Source organism: Heterodontus francisci, chromosome 37, assembly GCF_036365525.1.
Source record: "Heterodontus francisci isolate sHetFra1 chromosome 37, sHetFra1.hap1, whole genome shotgun sequence".
Classification (NCBI taxonomy): Eukaryota; Metazoa; Chordata; class Chondrichthyes; order Heterodontiformes; family Heterodontidae; genus Heterodontus; species Heterodontus francisci.
Genome location: NC_090407.1, coordinates 24732719 through 24749718, shown reverse-complemented (window position 1 = coordinate 24749718; position 17000 = coordinate 24732719). Strand labels below are relative to the sequence as shown.

General features: G+C 43.5%; 1 protein-coding gene across 1 annotated transcript in view; it reads right to left on the bottom strand.

The window, feature by feature from the left end:
- The window catches only part of capzb (capping actin protein of muscle Z-line subunit beta), a 108200-nt gene that overhangs the window by 4132 nt on the left and 87068 nt on the right, over positions 1-17000 (bottom strand). The window contains exons 7-8 of the mRNA XM_068017332.1: positions 15870-15935; positions 10688-10764 (exon numbers count right to left, since the gene is read on the bottom strand). Coding sequence (XP_067873433.1) covers positions 10688-10764; positions 15870-15935 — 143 coding nt within the window. The remainder of the gene's footprint in view (positions 1-10687; positions 10765-15869; positions 15936-17000) is intronic.

The window sequence follows — 17000 nt, the reverse complement described above, 5'->3', positions numbered from 1 at the left end:
TTATTCAAAAAATGAAAGCCAATGGCAAACATTTTTATTGATGTGCTGGCCATTGGAATATGATCAATTTCTGGAAGAGACTCAATTAAGCAAATATCATTTGCTTAGGAATACAAAGAAATTCATTTTAAAGACTTGAAAGTTGTCAATCATGAAGGATAATCACATTGATCATGCTGTTTCTTTAAATTCTTTTCAAAGCCAAACACAAATTACAGTCTCCACTGAGTTCCACTACATGCACAACAAACCATGCTGGCAACTTCAAACTGACAGGCTCATGTGTAATGACTTCATCTCTTTCAATCTGACTCATCCATTTGGCAACATTGCTTCCACCAAGCAGCCTTTTAACTTTTGCCATGCAACAGCAAGCAGCTATTCAATGTCATTCTTACACTAAGCACAGATAGGATTTCTATCTCTTATTGTAACCTCAGTTATATCTGAATAGAACATTTCTTCTTGCCCATATTATGAACAGTATTTCCTGAATTCTTTCTGACATTTAGCAGTGTCAGAATGAATATAATATGCTGGGCACTCATGAATCAAAATTGCCTAAACTCATTTTACTTGGTACTTCTAGCAGCCATAGAGAGGACCCTAACCTCACTTCTCAGCTAAATATAGGTCAAAGACACAAAGGTGGACACCCTACTTGGCCATCCTGCTATAATAGGAGTTACCTGTGGCCTCAAATGGGCAATGCCAAATCTAATGCAATTTGTACACAAAACTGCACAAGCTGTGAGGGGTATTGCAGTAAAACCTGAACAGCAGTGAACAGTATTACCCTGTAACATTTTTAAGCAACAGTGAGAGGCATTCAACAAACATTAAAAAAAAATCAGCTGCACCTTTGGAGAAGGGCTGGCACAGTTGGAGCGAGTAAATTATTATTTTCCCCCTCTGCTTTTCTCCTAAAAGCACAGCGTCCTGCTGAGTACAATTCATAGGAGCCAGCCAACTCTGGTCAAACAGCCTTTGTTAATATGTGCCCTAGACTGGAAAGTTAGAAGGCTATTTGAACTAGACAGCACTGCCAACCTTAATCCCAGCCGCACAATTTCTATCTGGACAATTACATAATGACCAAGAGCAGGAACATCCACCTAGTCCTACCCCTGAGAAAGCAGCTAATTCAGCAGAATCCAGGGATTGAACATGATATCTCCCTGTTCTGTATGATTCAGTATTAGTATTTCTCTTCTAGTTCTGCTTGGATTTGACCTTGACCAATGAAGGACATTGGGATGCTTTGTTACATTAAAGGTGCGAAATAAACACTAATTTCTGCTGCACCCAGGACAAAGCATTTACCCACAGGGACAATATTTGAGGAAAAACAATTCAGCTGGGAATGTCAGGGCTGATAATACGCACATTTCAAACAGCCTATATAAAAAAGGGTTATACAAATTAGAACAGTCCATGAAAATTAATGTTCTCTCATGGAATTCATTAGTTTAAAAATATGAACACACATCAAATGGAAGGTCCTTCAGAACTTAGAACTTGTCCATATAAAAGCTCGATTGTACCATAATAAATTACATACAAACTTACAACACAATTAATCTACATTAAGATCTATAGTTATTGAAGCACTTTTACAGACCATACATTGCAAGTGTTGTGTTCACTCCGCAGTAGAAAGCAGCAGTTTCTTTGGGTGAGGTGGGTTAAGGGTTAGATTTACCAGTAAATGTTCATGCAAGGAAAAAGGCTGATTATCTCAGCCTAGTTAAGTTGTGGTTAATCACATTGTAAGCCTCACAGGCAGATACCTGGGCACTTAATTATCAGGCTGGATGAAGATCTGGCGCTGGGTCAGTACTTGAGACAGTTCCCTCTGTAACTGCTTAAGCTTTTGGGTGTCTGGTAAATCATCAACTGATCTATAAAAAGGTTTTAGTTTTACATGAACGACCAGGAGAAAAGGACAGATGAAATCCAGAAAAACGATAAAATTAATAAGACCAAGAAGTGAAGATAATTACATACAAACCTGCAGAATGTTATTTTTCATCTACCAAACATTTTAACAAAATCACACTTTACTTTTGGATAACTCAAAATCAAGAAGCTAAAGCCCTTGAATTAAACTTTGTAGAAGTGTCTGATTATTTTGAATGGCAAAATTCAACCACTGATTTTTTTCCATGACAGTTTCCACACAAACCTCAATGGAGTCACAAGACTCCCACCTATAACCGACGTGGAAAGAAGTTCCAAACAAATAATATCCATGGTAGGTATCATCTTCACCACCCCTAAATAAATTCCCTAAATAAATCCCTATACAAATAGGAACCTTGGTACTACTGACAGCTAGGTAAAATAACCCAAGCCACGGCACCTTTTAAGAATCTCATGCCATGGACAGCATCATAAACAGGGGAACATTCCCTCTGATCCCACACAAGGCCTCAGCCTCACCCTGTTTGGACTAGGCTATGAATTCAGCTTTTTCCACTCAAAATACAGCAAAGAAAATACATGGGTCCAAACAGCATCCAGTCAGAAATTGAAAGAAGGGATCAGATGGTGGGACCAAGAAAGGGGAGGGGCAAGAGAATTTAAAAAAATCATGTACAACCTGCAATTTCAATGGGATGGGCTGTAGCAAAATCGACACCTTAGGCTTCTGCATACATATGAACTCATCAGCTAGAAGGAAAAATCCTTGCAATTAATCCCTGAACAGGACTAATCAGTATCCGAAACTGGAGACGAGCAGTATGACTTGCATACAAGTCAGAGCTTAAACCCAGCTTTTTTTGAGAACACGTGCTGAGTAAGGTTCAATGGACAAATAATTAGTGAACAGCACTGTCTATTTTAAAATATGTTTCCAATGAACCACATTGTTCAAACATAATCTCTTGGTAGCAGCTGTGCAACTTATCATGTACAAGTACAGCAGCCTACATCCAAACACTCGAGTTTATTTGGAAGAGTAACAATCCCATTCTGACAGTTTTTTCCCCTCTGCTCCTCTCTCTCCATCTGATTTTTTTCCCCAAAAATATACTTTATTCATAAAAGTCAAAAAAAATTACAAAACAGTTCCAAGTTGACATTCCAGAAAGTGCAAAAGAAATCAGTTTTCTTCAATCCAGAAGAGTTGCCTCACAACCCTTCCGTTCCATTTTACATGTAATGTACATTTGCAATACACAGCAAAACCATTTTTGGTGCATACAGCCAGAGGGGTTTTACACAGGTTCCAGTCCCTCGGTTCACCATGGTGGGAGGACATTACACAGTGGCCTTTCCTCATTGAGCCTTCGTGGTGTTTGCCCCAAGCTTTAGTGCATTCCTCAGCACATAGTCCTGGACCCTGGAATGTGCAGTCTACAACACTCGGTCGTGGACAACTCCTTCCTCTGGAAGACCAGCAAGTTTAGGGCAGACCAAAGAGCCTCTTTCACCGAGTTGATAGTCCTACAGTAGCAGTTGATGTTTATCTCGGTATACGTCGTGGGAACAGCCCTTAGGAGCACAGACTCCTGTGTTACCGAGCTGCTCGGAATGAACTTTAATAAAAATCACTACATCTTTTTCCACACCTGGCAAATTCCAGAAGGAGGTGGGCAACAGTCTCTTCCCCACCACAGCTATCTCGAGGGCATCATGCAGAGGCAGTGAGATTCTGGATGTGCAGGAAGGATCTGACGGGGAGGGCCCTTCTCACCAGCAACCAAGCTATGTCTTGCAGCTTGTTTGAAAGTTCTGGTGATGAGGCATTCTGCCAAATGACTTTGGCAGTCTGCTCAGGGAACCACCCGACAGGATCCACCATCTCCTTTTCCCGTAGGGCCTTGAGGACATTCCATGCAGACCACTGCCTGATGGATTGGTGGTCAAAGGTGTTTTTCTGCACAAACTTTTCCACAAAGGCTAGGTGGTACGGCACAGTAAAACTGGATGGAGCGTTCCGCGGCAGTGTGACCAGACCCATCCTTCTCATCACCGGGGACAGACAGAACCTCAGCATGTAGTGACACTGTAGTGTCACTATAGTGTTTGCATACTGGGGTTCTACGCACAGCTTGATGCAGCCGCTCACAAAGGTGGCCATCAGGATGAGGGTGACGTTGGATAAGTTTTCTCCCCCTTTATCCAGAGGTTTGAACATCGTGTCCCTTCAGACACGGTCCATTTTGGATCTCCAGATAAAGCGGAAAATGGCCTGGGTGACTGCCACGGCGCAGGAGTGGGGTATGGGCCATGCCTGCGCCACGTACAGCAACAAGGTGAGTGCGTTGCACCTGATGACCAGTTTCTTACCCGCAATGGAGAGACAGCACTGCTTGCACATGCTCAGTTTATGGTGTACCGTGGCTACTTGCTCCTTCCAGGTTTTGGCACACATCCCGGCCCTTGTGAACCATATCCCCAGTACCTTCAGTTAGTCTGACCTGACGGTGAAGGGGAGAACGGATGGATCGGCCAGCCCAGTTCCCAAAGAACACGGCCTCGCTCATGACACGATTTATTGTGGCTCCCGAGGACAGTTCGAACTGGTCACAGATCCTCAGTCTGCGAATGGACAGTGGATCCAAGCAGAAGACAGCGACGTCGTCCACGTTCAGGGAGGCTTTAACCGGAGTGCCTCCGCTGCCTGGGATTGTTACCCTGCTTATGCCCGCATCCTTCCTAACGGAATCAGCAAAAGGTTCGATACAGCAAACAAACAAGACGGGGAGAGAGAACAGCCCTGTCTGACTCCAGATTTGATCGAGAAACTTTGATTCCCACCTATTAATTGAGTCTGCAATACTGATGTTTGTGCAGAGGAGATGGATCCAATTGCAGATTCCCTTCTCAAACCCCATTTCGGAGAGCATGTCCATCATGTTTTTTTAAATTTGTTTTTTGGGGGATGTGGGCATCGCTGGCTAGACCAGCGTTTATTGCCCTTGAACTGAGTGGCTTGCTAGGCCATTTCAGAGGGCATTTAAAGAGTCAACCACATTGCTGTGGGTCTGGAGTCACATGTAGGCCAGACCAGGTAAGGACAGCAGATTTCCTTCCCTAGAGGACATGAATGAACCAGATGGGTCTTTACAACAATCGGACAATGGTTTCATGATTATTAGACTAGCTTAATTCCAGATTTTTTTTTAATTGAATTCAAATTTCACCATCTGCCATGGTGGGAATCGAACCCAGAACCCAAGAACATTAGCCTGGGCTCTGGATTACTAGTACAGCGCGATTACCATTACACCACCACCTCCCCCCCTGTAGGTGTGCGATATCCTGTCAAAAGCCTTCTCTTGGTTCAAGCTGATGAGGCAGGTGTCCACCTCCCTGTCCCGTACATAGGTGATCATATCCCTGAGTAGCGCGAGGCTATCAGAGATCTTCCTGCCGGGTACAGTACAGGTCTGGTCGCGGGGAATCACCAACTCCAGACAGACTTGATCCAACTGGCGATGACTTTGGACAGTATCTTGTAGTCTACATTAAGCAGCGAGACGGGCCGCCAATTTCTGATTTCCGCCCTCTCCCCCTTCCGCTTGTAGATGAGGGTGATGATGCCATTCCTCATGGATTCGGACATGCTGCTGGCCAGAAGCACACTCTCGTACACTTCCAGCAGGTCTGGGCTGATCCAGTCCCACAGAACCAAATATAACTTGAGCAGCAAGCAGTCGCTTCCACGAGTTTTACTCGTCTTGAAGGACCCGACGGCCCCTCTCAGCTCGTCCAGAGTTAGCGGTTTGTCCAGTCTCTCCCTCCTGCTGTCATCTAAGACTTCCGTGATAGATGACAGGAAGGACTGGGAGGCCATGCTGTCTGTGGGCTTCACGTCGTACAGCCTGGCATAAAAGGATTTGCGAATCCTTAGTCTGTCAGACTGCGATGACATTACCGAGCCTCCTCTTCCTTCAGGCTGCTGATCACAGAGCTCTCTCTGTGTATCTTTTGGAAGAAGAAACGCGAGCACATCTCATCCTGCTCAACGGAGTGAACTCTGGACCGGAAAATGATCTTGGAGGCTTCCATGGCAAAGAGCGAGACCTGCTGGCTCTTCACCTCTTGGAGGTCCCTCCTTGACCTCAACCCCCACTGACTGCAGCCATAGCAGATTCTGCACTCTTTTCTGGAGTTGGGACATTTCCCTCTGTCTCTCTCTCACCTTCTAAACACCTTTGAGGTTAAAGAACCTCGAGGTTCGCCTTGATCGCTTTCCACCATTGCACCGGAGACTCAGAGCGGTTTCATGGTTCTCCAACCTTTGTAATCCCTTTTGAGTTCCTCAATGTTCTCTGGAGTCAGCAGTTTTACGTTCAGCTTCCATGTCCCCCTGCCAACTCGCCGGTCATCCCGTAAGTGACAATTGGCTAGTAAGAGGCAGTGGTCAGAAAAGAACAGCGACTTGACCATGGATCTGACCGTAAATGCACGGGACACAAACAGGAAGTCAATCCTGAACGGGCAGACCCGTCCAGTCTTGACCAGGTGTATCTACGCTGCGCTCCGTCTGCAGGGTTGAAGACGTCATGTAGCTTGGCATCTTTTACTGTTTCCATTAGGAATCTGGACGTAGCGTCCAGTTTGCTGTGGTCACTGCTGGATCGTCCAGCTGAATTGATGATGCAGTTGAAGTCACCGCCTAGAACGACTGGTCTAGACGTCGCCAGCAGCAGTGGGAGCTGCTGGAGGACGGTCCGTCGCTCACTGTATTGGACTGGGGCGTACACATTGATTAACCGGAGTGGAGCATTGTTGTACATTCCGTCTGGTATGAGGGGGCGACTGCCTCCTTAACTTCGGAAAAGGTGAAATTGCCCCCCCGCAGAATACCCAGGCCAGAGCAACAGGAATCATTTCCCCCTGACCAGATCGATGGACTACTGGGACCACCATCGCGACCATTGCTTGTAAGTGCTGAGGTGCGATATCCCATACTCCTGCAGAAACAGGAGGTCAGTTTTGACCTTGGCAAGGTAACGTTAATAGAAGCAATCTTTATACCCATTTAAAACTGAATGTTGCTTACCACACCAGGTGTCCTTAGTCGTCCCAGTCCTTAGATATTTTCCTGCATACCCTTAGTGTGCACATGCGTTGGGCTCAGAAACTCCTTCTGGCCACTCACGGGGGTGTGGCTGTTTGTTCCGCTGGGGTGACATCGGTGGGGAGGGGGGGCGGGGGGCTCGTAGGCAGCTAGGTTTGGACTGTCTTCTACTGGTGGTGTCATGCCCCTCTGTTCCTCCTTGAGGACGTTTCTGCTCCTGGAGCTGCAGTGCACTGGACACTTTGCTGCTCTCCGTCTCCCGGAGCTGGCGTGCGCTGGGCATCTCGCTGGGTTCAGCACTTTGGGATTGGAGCACGCTGGGCCCATCGCTGCTTCCAGTGCCGCGGAGCTAGGGGGCTTTCTCTTCCAGCTCCTTTGCATTCTGCCGCTTCTTTTGCGGGTGCCGTCTTTCCGGCCCTTCCTCGTCCGATGAGGAGCAGCTGCCGTAGTCCGCCTCAGACGGTAGCCTCCTCTTGCCATCAGTTTGGGTGGTGACCTGTGCCTTTCTTTGGGGCTTCTTCTTTGTGGTTTTCCTTTTGACCACTTGCCACTCGTCTGATTGTTCCACTGCTGCCTCCTCCTCATGGATTCTGTGTTGAGGAGTTTCCGGGCTTGGGGTAGGTGTTGGGTCGTTGGTTGCAGCTGCCTCCTCTTTCCTCTCCTTCTCAGACGGATTTTCCTCGCTGCGGACAGGGTTGTTGGTGTCCTTTGCAGCACGAAGCGAGTTCACAGTTCCTTCGTCCAGCCTTTCCTTGGACCTTGCCACCTGCACATAACTGAGGAAGTGCTTGGGGCAGGTCTTGCAGAGGTGGCCTGCCCCACCACACAGGTTGCAGCACTTACTCTGCTTACAGTCCTTGGTCTGATGGCCTTCCTGCTTGCAGACAACTGTGCTGCAGTTGGCTGCTACATGACCAGATTTGCCACAGGTCCGACAAAGTCTGGGCTGCCCCACGTAGACCAAACAGCCTCGACTTCCCGATAGCAAAGCTGGAGGGAGGATGGATAATGGCTCCATTGGCGTTGACCTTCAAGGTGACCTTGACCTGCCGCTTGCTGGTCCATATCCCAAAAGGGTCCTTGACCTCAGTGCTGCTGCTGGCCACCTCGACATACCTGGCAAGGAAGGTGAGCACATCGACGACAGGAACATGGGGATTTTTGAGGTGGATTGTCACCTGCCGGTTCCGTTACAACGGCAGCGTGAAGAGCGGCTTCGCCGTGAGGATGGACTGCGGTGCTTCGTGTCCCTTCTCCTTGAACACCTTCAGGAACTTGATGTATCCCGCCACATTCTTGAATGCCACGTCAAAATATCCACTGCTGGGGAAGTCCTGCTGGCAGATGTCTGCAGCTAGGAATCCACAGCAGTCAATCAGGATTTTCTTAATGAAGAAGGCGCGGTCAATGGGTGTACTTAGATTTAGAGATACAGCCCTTCGGCTCACCGAGTCTGTGCCGACCATTAACCACCCATTTATACTAATCCTACACTAATCACATATTCCTCCCACATCCCCACCTGTCCCTATATTTCCCTACCACCTACCGATACTAGGGGCAATTTATAATGGCCAATTTACCTATCAACCTGCAAGTCTTTGGCTGTGGGAGGAAACCGGAGCACCCGGAGGAAACCCACGCAGACACAGGGAGAACTTGCAAACTCCACACAGGCAGTACCCAGAATTGAACCCGGGTCGCTGGAGCTGTGAGGCTGCGGTGCTAACCACTGCGCCGCCCCATACTTCCTTCGCTATCTTTCACCGCCACCCTAACTTTGTTACGCACTCCCTGGCTTGCAGCTCTAGTGTTGGTTGCAGGCATTTTTTCTTTGAAGCTTTCCTGGGACAGGCACTAAAACCCCAACCAACAGGAAAACAACCACCAGTGGAGATCTCCAATCCCAAAGGGTGAAATGCCATTGAAACGGCACTGAAACCCCCCAAAAACAGCACCTGCAGAATCAAAGCCCACTGATTATCGTCTCTCCCCTGCCATCTTTTTTTCCCCCCAATATACTTTATTCATAAAAATCTGTAAAAAAATACATTACAAAACAGTTCAAAACAGCACCAAGTTGACATTCCAAAAAGTGCAAAGGAAATCAGTTTTCTTCAATACATGAGTGAGTTGCCTCACAACCCTTCCATTCCATTTTACCTGCCATGTACATTTTACAGCAAAACCATATTTGGTGTATAGAGCCCCCTGGGTCCAGCCCCTCAGTTCATTTTGGTGGTCCCCTGCCATCTGATATAAACACAGTCGCTCTCTACTAGCCATGAGAACTCTCCCAGCTTCCTCAGCACCCGGACACTGGTCTATTACCTACAGCTCTCGGTAGTGCTTCCCCAACCCAATTATGAAGAAAAGAGTCATTAGTGAAGTGTCCTTACCATGAAGACTGTGGTATCATCGAACAACAAGATATATGTTTTAACTACATGAATATTATGAATAATCCAAAAGCAAATTAGCTCATTAAACCTGAAGCTCTCAAATTTAAATGAAAGTGTCCAGTGCATGTGCTTTCTACTAAAGATTTATGGAGATTCAAACTGAACATTAACTGTGACAAACCTTTCATACAGATAATTAGAAATATAAAGGCCCATGAAGAAAGATGGTGATCCTGGGATAATTTTTGATGACGCGCTCTCAGTTGGGTAGTCTTGTTAGCTGAGGCCACATGTCAGCAATTCAGAAGTGCAAGGGCCATGATTTGTTGACTCTTTTAAAGACTTGGAAAATCGTGGACGTTACCTGCCTAAATAATGCACTTGGCAGGCAAGGTTCTGCACTGGGAGTAATCAGAAAGCTGGCTTTTATGTTCCTAGGTTGGAATGTAAATGACAGTGACCGTGATGTATTATCTCTCGACATCTCTGCAACCCTTGAGCTCCAACGCCACTTCTTCATTGACTAGCCCAGTGGGACAGCCCTCACATAGCTCCATTCTTCCCTACAATCATAGCTGCTGCATCTCCATTATTGGCCTGACCTCCTGCTCTACCGTTCTTCTGCTCATGTTGTCAGATTGTTTGTCCAGTCAGTTTCAGACGAACCACAATTTCTTCCAGTTGAACATCAAGAAGACAGAAGCCATCATCTTTAGCCCCCACCACATACCCTATACTCTTACCAATTTCTGTCCCACAGCAAGTGCCACTTGCTGGTCACCCTGTCCTCACTGATCGATGTTGCGTCCTGGTCTCCCAACGTTTCAAATTTAAAAATTTAACCTTCATGTTGAAATATATTGATGGCCTTCCCCATCTCTAATGTCCTCGTAAACCCACCCCCCACCACACAAGCTCTCTGATCATTTGATTCTATGATCTTTTGGGCCTTCCCTTTGCCCCACCACTGTTGCCTGTGCTTTCAGCCTCCTCAGCCCATGTTCTGGAATTTAAAGTCTCTCGACCTCTCTTTCCTCCTTTACGACCCTCCTTAAAATCTACCTCTTTGACCAAGCTTTTGGTTACCCGTTCTAATATCTCCTTTGGCTTAATGTCCATTTTTTGATTATACCTCTGAACCGCTGATGGACAGTTTTTCTATATTAAAGCTGCTTTATGCAGTTACCTTTGTTTAAAACTGACCTCACTTCTACTTAAAGTTAAACAGGCATAGAATTCCATTCATTACCTTAATCCGTTCACAATATCCTTTGTTTTCCCAAAGTAGATATCATTCAATGTACTTCTGATCTTGTTTTCCATATCCTATGAAAGAGAAATGTTGAATGTATTAGTTCAAATCAGCCAGATAGAAAGACGAAAGTTTCTTGTATGTTATAGATTGTTTCCAGCTTTGCAGCTTAATTTTACTGCCAGCCAACTGTATTTAGTGGAACCATCCCCACAAATATTAAAATTTTGGTGGGTGCTAGCAGAGTAGTACAATACCAACTCATAACTCAAGCTGTGGCATCACGGAGATGTGAGGTTTAAGCTGGTGCCATTTCCCTGTTTTGGAAGAATGGCGTCCGGTGGTGGGAGAGAAAGAATGAAAAGTCAGAAAAGTCCTCATTGGTTTCTGGAATCTTGACCCTATGTCTCCTGCATTTCAGGAAGTCTGGCTAATATTCAGTGAACGGCATGCAGCAGTACACACCAGTTGGCTTCTAGACACCCAGCCTCTCTGCTGCTCCAAAAAGGACCTACGTACATAAAGGGAGATAGATAAGAAAATCCCTCAAGTACTACGCTTTTTATTGGAGAGTAAAGACAGTCAGAACTTTTTCTTACTTATGGTTAAGGTAACTGAAGATGATTTGACTCCAATTTTGAAATTTTCAGAGATCACTGTTTATCTATCGAAATGTAGCCAGAGAAGCATCTGCAATGGCTTCTCTTCCTGGTCCTGCACCGTTACCACTGGTGTCCCCCAAGGACCTAAGCCTTGGCCCCTTCCCATTTCTCATCTACTTGCGGCCTCTCATCAACATCTGAAAACACAATGTCAGTACGCTGACGACACCCAGTTCTACCTCACCACCACCTCCCTCAACCACTCCACTGTCTCTAAACTGTCAGACTGCTTATTTGACATCCAGTACTGCATGAGCTGAAATTTTCTCCAACCAAATATTAGGAAGACTGAAGCAATTGTCTTCACACCACCACAAACTTTGCTCCCTAGCCAATGATTCCATCGCTCTCGTCGGTAACTGTCCAAGGCTGAACCAGACAGTTTGCAAGCTTGGTGTTGTATGGTGACCCCGAGATGAGCTTCTGACCACATTTGTGCCATCACTAGGACTGCCTACTTCCACCTTCGGAACATCACCTGATTCCGCCCCTGCCTCAGCTCATCTGCTGTTGCAACCCTTATCCATGCCATTGTTACCTCTTTTTAAAAATCTAATCCATGTTCCAACTTCAATAACCTTGAATTTTAGTTCTATTAGACTTCATTCATAAGAGTCCTTATCACAGGCTTTGAAGTTTCAGGAAGCCTTTATATTATAAGGAGTTCCATAATCTACTTTGACTTGCAATATCCTCAAAGGAATCAAGGTAATGGAACACGGTTTTTACATGGCTTGAAACACTTTCAGGCCAGGCATGCTGTAACTTCTTTTCACCACCAGGAGCCACTATTGGTCCTCCTTACATGCAATGCATGCTTGTTAGGTCAATTTAATTGTAGTCAGCTTGCGCTCTGTAGCTGTGCTATTGAACTTTCCAAAGAATTTTGGCTCTTAAAATAATAAATATCTGTTTTGTGTACGAGCCAGAGATCTGTGGAAAATTTTATAGCACAGCTACAGAACACAGGCAAGCCACAGTGACGTCATCCTTCCCAGACTGCACTCCATGAAGGAAAACAAAGTTATTCTCCTGATGGAGCAAAAAAATTGTAATGCTACAAGCTGGATTCTTTCACACTGCAGAAAAACTTGACTCAGCCCAAGGGGAGAAATTTTTTATTTTTAAGGTGAATTGGTCAATTGTTAATCATGCTTCTTCCAATAATCAACTTGCATCCCTCCTTATATTTCCCATCCAAACATTCTGCATCATTGACTGGACAGCTAACTAGCCTCCAAGCTTCTTGCAGGTAGGCTTTGGCCTCCTTTCTATTGCATGGTATCTGAAACAACGAACTGCTCTGAAACGTGCAATTCTTGGAAATGGTGGTTTCTCTTCAACAGACTATAAACAGACAAAATATTTCAGAGCCACCTGCCTTAGCTGGTTTAAAACCAAGATACCAGAATACCCTACTTTTTGGCATGATTAGTGAAATTCATAAATCAAAGAAGAAATTCATTTGGTTTCATTAAACTACCACAACTATGGTTTAACAAACCAGAATCATATGCTTAGAGTCTGTGTTGCTAGATTGTACTACACATCTCCCCAAATGACACAAAGACGTTAGATAATCTTATTTTTAGTATAGTTTGACCTTTACAAAAATGAATATTGCCTGCCAAATTGATGAGGGGAACATTAAATCTTAAGCCACAATGGTAGACAGGTGAGGAGAAATGTTCTATCCATCTGCAAAGTAAGAGAATGTGGACCCGCCACAAGAGTCCTTGTGCTATGAGAAGGGCGAGTTATGTAATTGTCCAAGTATGAGAAATGTTCTATCAAATCTATAGCTTCAGAAAACTCAATATTGTTAACTTGTTCAGAAAAGGATTAAAGTCTCATAGCAAAAAGACTGAAGAAACAAAGTTTCAGTGATCCCGCTATTTTTGATGAACTAGGACCACTGGCCTCTTCACCTCCTAGAACTATTCCTCCCTTGGATACAACAAGCGTAAAAATACATTTTACTAATTGTCGTTTTGATATAGGGCATCTTAAGTATTTACCAATCAGCTTTTGCATCTGAGTAAGTTTTGCTCTGTCAGTATATTAAATAATTGTTCTGTCAATACAGGTTGAAACCACAGCTCTTAACGTGAGCTGATGGATGGGTGTCGATTTTTGTTGCAACTGAAATTTTGATAAATTTAGTAGATGCTTTGTACATGACTTCAGGACAGGCGTCACCTAACCATGTAAACCAACAAATCAAATGTATTTATAATTTAAAAATGTATTCAGGTTGTAGATTAACCAAAAAAAACCATTTTGAAAATAACTGTTAAAGATATGGAGAAAGGGACAAGAACCAGAGTACACAGATTTAAAGTGACTGGATAAAGAACCAAAGGGGACCATAAGGAAAAATGGATACAGTCTGGAATGCATTGCCTGAAAGGGCAAGTGGAGGCAGATTCAATCGTGGCTTTCAAAAGGGAATTGGATAAGTATTTGGAGGGAAAAACATGCAGGGCTATAGGGAAAGGGAAGGGGAGGGGAGTGGGACTATCTAAATTGCTCTTGCAGAGAGCTGGCACAGGTTCGACAGGCTGAATGCCCCCCCCTTCCATGCTGCAAACTATGATTTTATGAATGCACAAAATGGGCTAAAAAGATATTAATATTTAGTGTAATTCATTCACTCCTGTGTAGCTTCCTACTTAAGCTGATCAAAGCCTCAACATATACACAACTGCTGCTTTTGTGGGAAGAAGTCAGGCACCAAGCTCCTCACCCCCGGCAATGGTACACTCTGCCACTCGGATGTGTGCAGATATTGGTTGGCATTAGTCAGCCCAATTTCAGGATTATAATTTCTCGCCTCAGAGAATCACTAATGTTTACTGCTCAATGGTGCAATGTACATGTGCCACAGCAGCACTTAAAAACAATCCAATGTCAATAAAATGTTCAACTTCGGAAAGCTCCATGCCCTTCCTTTCAGGAAGGTATGTGGAGTGGCTCCATCCAATGCAATGGAAATGCAGGTATAATGACTTTAGAACAACCTGACTCTCTAGGTTAGGGGTCTGCAACCTGCAGCTGTTTAGCATCATATTTGCAGCTCCCAACCTTTTCCAGTTGGATTGTATTATGAAAATAGCCTAAAAAATTAAATCAAGAAAAGAAATAGCCATGTTTTTATTGAGGATAAAAGACTAATCGTTATGCTGCGCTTTATAGTTTAAAATGATTATTTTAACAAAAATCTTCATGCTCTAAATAAACCTTTGAGTGCTAAAGCTTATAAAATGGTTATAGATGATGCCTTTGGTTCAAGGAACAGGTTTTATCGTTGCGATCATCATTGTTTCTAATATAGAAGATAAATTATTCTGAATGTGCTATTAGAAGAAATTTTTAATCATCATGGAATGAATATCTGAAAAAATTGTCTCAATTCTACCCATCTTTAGTTTAAAAGATGACAGTGACAAAATTATAGTAAAAAAATTCCATTACAAAATATATTATATCAACACAATGACAAAAAGCATTCTCAGTTTTATATGTAAATTTCTGATTACTTTTTTATTCAAAGTGGAAATGTGCTGTTTTTCCATTAAATTAATATGGTTCACCATTTTTACATTTTCTTTTTGAAACTGCTTATGCATAATCTATGCAAATTGATGCATAAAACCCAAACATGCATATCCTGGAGATACAAAGAAAAATCAAAGAGATACAAAAAAACGTCAAAAATATGGTAATTCAGAGTTAAGTCTATTTTAATTCATTTTTTTCTATTGATACATAAATTCAATACATGTATTTTATTTGTCAAATATGTAAATGATGTATTCTACCAGGGACACTTGGCAATTTATTATGTATTTGGTTTAGAAATGCTGAATTTTCATCTTGTAGATCCCAATGGTTTTTATTTAGGCAAATTTTTAAAAAGCCCTTCAGGTAAAAAAAAAAGGTGTGGACCCGAGTCGAGGTGGACCTGCCCAATCCCTGGAAATCAGACGTGCATTCTGCAATCAAGCTGTAACGTTTCTTCCTCTCAGGCTATTGCAGATATTTGATGCCCATTGCATACAGTGGAGATACTCTGGACATCAACACAGGTTCTAGTGAAGGTTTATCAAAGACAGTTGTTAAAGTGCACCTCATAGACATCCTTTCTCATTTAACTGGTCAGGCTAAACGGGTAACCTAAATTCCTGAAAATATCGAGGACAAGTAATGAAAATAAAAAATATAATTCTTAGGAATAGAAAGCATTACAATGGTTCTCGGAGTAATTCGATAAATATAATGTAATATATAACGTAGAAACTCCCTAAATTCTTTGGAGGCACCCTAAACATATACTAAAAAATATGTACAAGGATCAAAAGATCAATGACAACACATGGGACATGTTTAGATCACATTTCTTTACAATATAAAAGTCTATAGTCAGTAAGACTCATAATCCTGTCCTAATTATAGTGAGACTCCAGCTGGGTTTGATAATTTCTTACGTCGTTTATATTGAGAATTGCTCCACCTACCTCTACCAGCTTCCCAATATTAGCAATGTGAGGCGATGATTCACTCACGTTCTCGTCTTTCTCCATCTGTAAAAACACAAATTCTATATATAAGTTGGATTGAAGGAGGAAATCTTACACAGGTGAGGTTGTAGCTCACAACTCTATTCAAAACAGTGAATAAACTCAAAACTATTCTAAACCTCCCTGCGTCTGCAGATGATCTCTACTTGCGGTGTTTTGGTGTCAAGGCCCATATGCAATTTCTCTGTCACTCCTTCTGAACAAATGGTTTCAAGCACCACAGTCTACAGCCAAAGCAACTGCTGCATCATTTCTTTGGCCATCTGTTTGCACATTATAGTGTAACTTGGTGGCGAACAGTTGCAAAAGGAGTTCATGAAACTGAACGCCTATGGGCCCTGCAGGCTGACGCACAATAGGGGTATTGATCAGGTCATGAGATTCTTCAAAAGACTCAATTCTGCAGCTGCAAGCAACTCGATAGCTGGTGTCCAAGCATTTTCCATGATTCATACAATTACTAACAAAAAAACACCCAAAGATACAAATGTATTAACATGGCTCATTATGCTGCATTAGATGGGTGGTCTGCTGAGAACAATGTCGACACATTCAGGCTATCGTAATCTAACAATGAACAGAAGGAGGTTCCTTCATAACCGCATCAGAGGATAAAATACTTTCCATCCCAAACTTTTTAAAAACAAAATAATGAAACATTTATCTATGCAAATACACACACCTAACATCATAAATCTCTCGAGGATAACCATCTTTTTTAAAATAAGCAGATGTTAAATTAGAGCACCCCACTAATATACTACTTAGAGAGCATCCCAGGCTAAACAGTAGTACAAATAAAGGGAGAAACAGAATGAAAGATAGCCTGAGTAATGACAGCGATCCAACAGAGGAACTGTTTTCTTTGTTCATGGATGTTTTCATCACCATCAAGGCCAGCATTCATTGTCCATCCCTAATTACCCCCAAAAAGACGGTGATGAGCTGTCTTCTTCAATATGACTGAGTGGATTGCTCGTCCATTTCAGAGGGCAGTTAAGAACCAACCTCATTGCTGTGGGTCTGGAGTCAGATTTAGGCCAGATTGAGTGAGGACAGATTTCCTTT